The sequence below is a fragment of the Emiliania huxleyi genome (genome assembly GCF_000372725.1).
Source record: "Emiliania huxleyi CCMP1516 chromosome Unknown EMIHUscaffold_16, whole genome shotgun sequence".
Classification (NCBI taxonomy): Eukaryota; Haptophyta; order Isochrysidales; family Noelaerhabdaceae; genus Emiliania; species Emiliania huxleyi.
Genome location: NW_005200982.1, coordinates 389,821 through 394,007, shown reverse-complemented (window position 1 = coordinate 394,007; position 4,187 = coordinate 389,821). Strand labels below are relative to the sequence as shown.

At 68.4% G+C, this 4,187-nt stretch overlaps 1 protein-coding gene across 1 annotated transcript; it reads left to right on the top strand.

The window, feature by feature from the left end:
* Positions 1-315: 315 nt before the first annotated feature.
* EMIHUDRAFT_202346 (hypothetical protein) lies at positions 316-1,450 on the top strand (the record flags this gene model as incomplete). The annotated part of the gene is made up of 2 exons (XM_005785523.1): positions 316-575; positions 688-1,450. The coding sequence occupies 2 exons, from the start codon at positions 316-318 to the stop codon at positions 1,448-1,450; spliced, it is 1,023 nt and encodes a 340-aa protein (XP_005785580.1).
* Between the last annotated feature and the right edge of the window lie 2,737 nt (positions 1,451-4,187).

The window sequence follows — 4,187 nt, the reverse complement described above, 5'->3', positions numbered from 1 at the left end:
GCATCTCGGCCGCGAGGGGCCGGTTCCGCCGCCCGGTCGAGCAGCAGGAGCTCTGGGGCAACTCTGTCGACTAACAGCTTGAGGAAAAAATCGGCGAGGAAGCGGCACTGGCGGCACGCCGGGACGAACCCGGACCGGTCACATTGTTCAGAACTGTGGTGGCGAGCCGCCACAGGCCCACAGGAGAGCTGGGAGCCGCGGCACTAGACTGCGCCGCCAGCGAGGCGAGAGCAGCAGCCGACGACAAATCTCCCTCGCACGACACTGGGCACGGGACTGGCGCGCACTGGCAATAACAACTCGTCCCGGCGCGCGATGCAGCCGCCCAGCCCTTTTTGCTTCGGTTCGTCGGCAGCGACGCGCCAGTCCTGGCGCAGCCGCCCCGCCGTGCGGACCACGGCCTTGCAGCCCGACGACGTGACCGCGGCCGAGATGGAGGCCTTCATGCACCTCCTCGAGTCGAGGTTCGACCGGCCGCCCGACGACGGCGACATCGCCCACGACTTCACGCCGTGGCTGGCGGCGCGCCGCGAGTCGTTGCGGGCCGCCGCCGATGCAGGCCGTTCGGCGTTCAGGTTGTTCGCAGGCGCGTAACGGATCCGATAACGTTTTGCAGTGAAGTCGGCCGAACGGGCATATCCGGCCTCTCCCTCTCCTCCGCGCGGCCCTCCCCCCTCCGCGCACAAGACGGCTGCGCGAGGCGGACGCAGAGGCACACGGCGAGGCGCCGCACGCGCCGCATCTCGTCGCGGACGCCAAGTTCGCTTTCGAGGTGGCGCTGCACGAGCAGCAGCCGGCAGGCGCTCTCCATGAGACCTACCGCCGCCTAGCGGCGGCTCTCGCGCACTCGCGGCGCACTCGCGCGGGGCTCGCGCTCCGCCACCTGGCCCTTTGCCCTGCGTGCAGCGACGCCCTCTGCTTCCCGGCGCAGCACCTCCCGGCCGTGGCGAGCTACACGCTGCCGCCCGTGGTGCAGCGCGCCGGCTGCAGCGACTGCGACTACTTGGCGGTGCGGCGCATGCTCGCCGCCCGCACGTCGTCGTACAACGAGTGCACCGCGAAGGACACGGCGGAGTGGCTCCGCGGGCTCGAGCAGGCTGACGCCGTGAAGCACGCGTGGGGCGTCGTTGTCGTCGACGAAGTGAACCGCCCGCCCCACGCGGCGACGCGGCGCGCCATCATGGAGGGCAGGTTCGACCACGACTCCTTTTGCCGCGTTCCTGCGGGCGACGCCCGGCGTGGCCGTGCCCTACTGTGGGGCGCATGGGCCGCCGCGGTCCGCGGCGGACGATGCGCCAATGCCGGACGCGCCGCCGGACGCGCCGATGCCGGGCGCGCCGACGACGGACGCGCCGATGATGGACGCGCCGATCCCGGGCGCGCCGATCCCGGGCGCGCCGATCCCGGGCGCAGAGGCCGAGGCTCAGCATCGCGGCCAGCACAGCATTGAGGGCGGCAGAGGGCCGCAGCACGCTCGCAGGCAGCCGGCTGCTTCGAGCGGGCGCCCCCAGCTTCGAGCGGGCGCCCCCAGCTTCCTCGGTAGAAGGCGGCTGCGGAAGACCGCAGACCGGAGGGGGGGTCCGGTCGGTCGGAGCGCAGACCGAGGGGGGGGGGGGGTTCGGTCGGGTTGGCTCATAAGGGTCACACCGCACACGCTCGCCGCTGTGAATCAATTATACCGCCGAGAGAGCGACCGACCGGAGGTGGGGCGACCGACCGGAGCCTCCGGAGGTGGGGGGGTCCCCACGAAGTGGGGTGGGTGGGTAAATATCGTATAAAACGCCAAAATTCGAGCGCGTACCCCTGCCTCAAGGAGGGATGCGTCCAGGTTGCACGTCCTGGGTGTGGGTGGGCGTCGAGTCCGTGTCGAGTGTTTACTAGCTCCGAGTAGAGGGGGGGCGTTCTGCTGCTAGGGGAAACCCGGAGCGCGGCGCTGACCCTCGAAGACCGTCTTTATTTTACTGTGCCAGGCTAAAGTCTGTACAGGTTGTCAGGGACACGATCCCGGCGTGAACACAACTAACTGACGGATCCGCTCCTGACAGTGGCACGCACCGCGCTGTGGCGCGTGCCACTGTCTTTGTTTGAAGTTAAAAGTCGAATCAGAGCGCCGTCGGCGTTGTCCCGGGATTTTCTCCCACGGACCGCCCGTCCGGCACCGCTCCGGGACGCACGCCGGCGAAGCACCATCAAGCTGCTGTACGGCCCCGGCATCGCCTTCCCAGGCTTAGCTAGACTGAGAGATATTGTGCACATGGTCAGTCTCTACAATATATACACTGACACTGAACCTCCCAGAGCTCGTCCCGGTCCGTCACGGCCATCCTCGGCCTCCGGAGGTCCCCCGGCCGCGGCGCGGTGGGTGCGGCGGCGTCACAAATCCGACCACAGAGCACCGGGACGCGGTCGGGCGATCTGAGGCCCAGTGAGGCGTATGCATTGCCCATCCAGGGCTATCACCTGGACCTATCAACAGGCGCCTGCGGCGCCGTGGTCAGGAGCTGCTGTTCACAGCTGCACAGACTCTGGTACGGCACAGTACGGCTGAGAACTCGGCCCTTGGCTCGGTTGCATCGCTGCTCCAACCTCTCACAGGAGCAGCTGTGAAGCGGGCACGCTCCCTCCGCCACCTCTGTCGCGGGGGGCGGGCAAGGGACTTGCGACTCGAGCAGGAATCCTACTCAAGTATGGCGCGGATTGCATCGGCCAGCGCGAGCGCCCAGAGCGTCCCGCCCTCATCGCACCCCGGGCATTTTCGCGCCTGGCACACCTGGCGTGCGCCGCCCGCGACATTCATCGACACGGCCGGTGCGGTCGCCATCGGGCTCGGCGCGGTCGCCATCGCGGGCGCCTCGCACGCCGCGTCTTCGCGGCCGCTCGCACTGGTGACGCTCGCGGCGTGCTGCGTCACGCTTGCGCCCTTCCTTTTGGTCGCCTGCCTGGCCGTCGGCTGCGGCCTCCTCCTCACTCTTCCCGTGCTCTGCACCTCTCTCTGCGTCCACGTCCTCTGTCTCCACCTGCCCTCCCTCCTCCGGAGCGGCGCCGCCAGCCTCGAGGCGGCGGGGGCGTGGGCGTGGGCGTGGGCGGCGGCGAGGCCCGGCGCCGCTATCGCGCTTGCCGGAGGCGTGCTGCTCACCTCGCCCCTGCTGCTCTTCCTGCTGGCAGTAAGCAGTGGGCTCTGCCTCCTCTTCCTGCCCTGCGCCCTCCCCCTCGCGGCGCTAACCGTGTCGCTGCGGCGGGGTGGGGGGTGGGCGCACAGCGGCGCCGACGCCGGCGACCCTTTCGCCGCAAGCGCGGCAGCCGGGGCGCCCTCTTTCCGCAGCGGCTACAACGCCGACGGCGGCTCGTCCCTCGGCACCGATCACCCCTCGCCGCTCCCCGTGCCTCCGCTGCGGCAGCCCCCGCCCGCGTCGGACACGTCGGGCGAGCCCGCCGAGCCCGACGGAGAGGAGAGGGAGTGGAGGGGGAGGGGGAGGCCGCCGAGGAAGCGCCCGGCGGCGAGGGCGGGTGCCTTTGACGAAATGCGGCACCGACGGGAGAGGTGGGGCTGTCCGGCAGGCATTGGGGAGGGGGCGGGAGCACGAGGGAGCAGGGCAGAGACCGCCTTGTGCTAATATATTCGTTACAAGCACCTTTCTGAGCTGCAAAACCGACCCTAGGATTTTAGTCTCGGGGCTAGAACGGAACTGATCGTGAAAACTCCCGCTGCGGCAATTTGCTTTTTTGGGACGCTTTGCTCTTTGGTGTCACTGGCATGGCGCTTGACCGTTGACGGACCCCAGGGAGTCGGCCGGCGCGAAGCGACGACCGCCGAGCTTTAGGTCGCCGACATCCAGCCGGAGCTGCGAGTCCACACGGAGGCGTCTAGGGCGAATTCACTGGGACAGTGATTTCGCAGAGACTACCTCATTTGCTGCTCCCCCCATGAAGGGGGGTTTGTGTGGGAAGCCAAGGGAGGTTAATGGCTTCCCACATTTGTGATGGGTCGAAATCGGCCCGCCGATTGATGGTCGAATCGGTGTAACGAATCGAGAGAGAGAGACGCGAGGGCCCAAGAGGCCCGTGGGCTCGCCTGCAGAGCGTCTCTCTCTTGCCATTCTGCTTGTCTGTTTTGTGGCCTCTTCTCTCGTCTGTCGGTGTTTTGTTGGGGTTGGAAGGGGTTGGCACGGGGGTGGAAGGCCACCTCC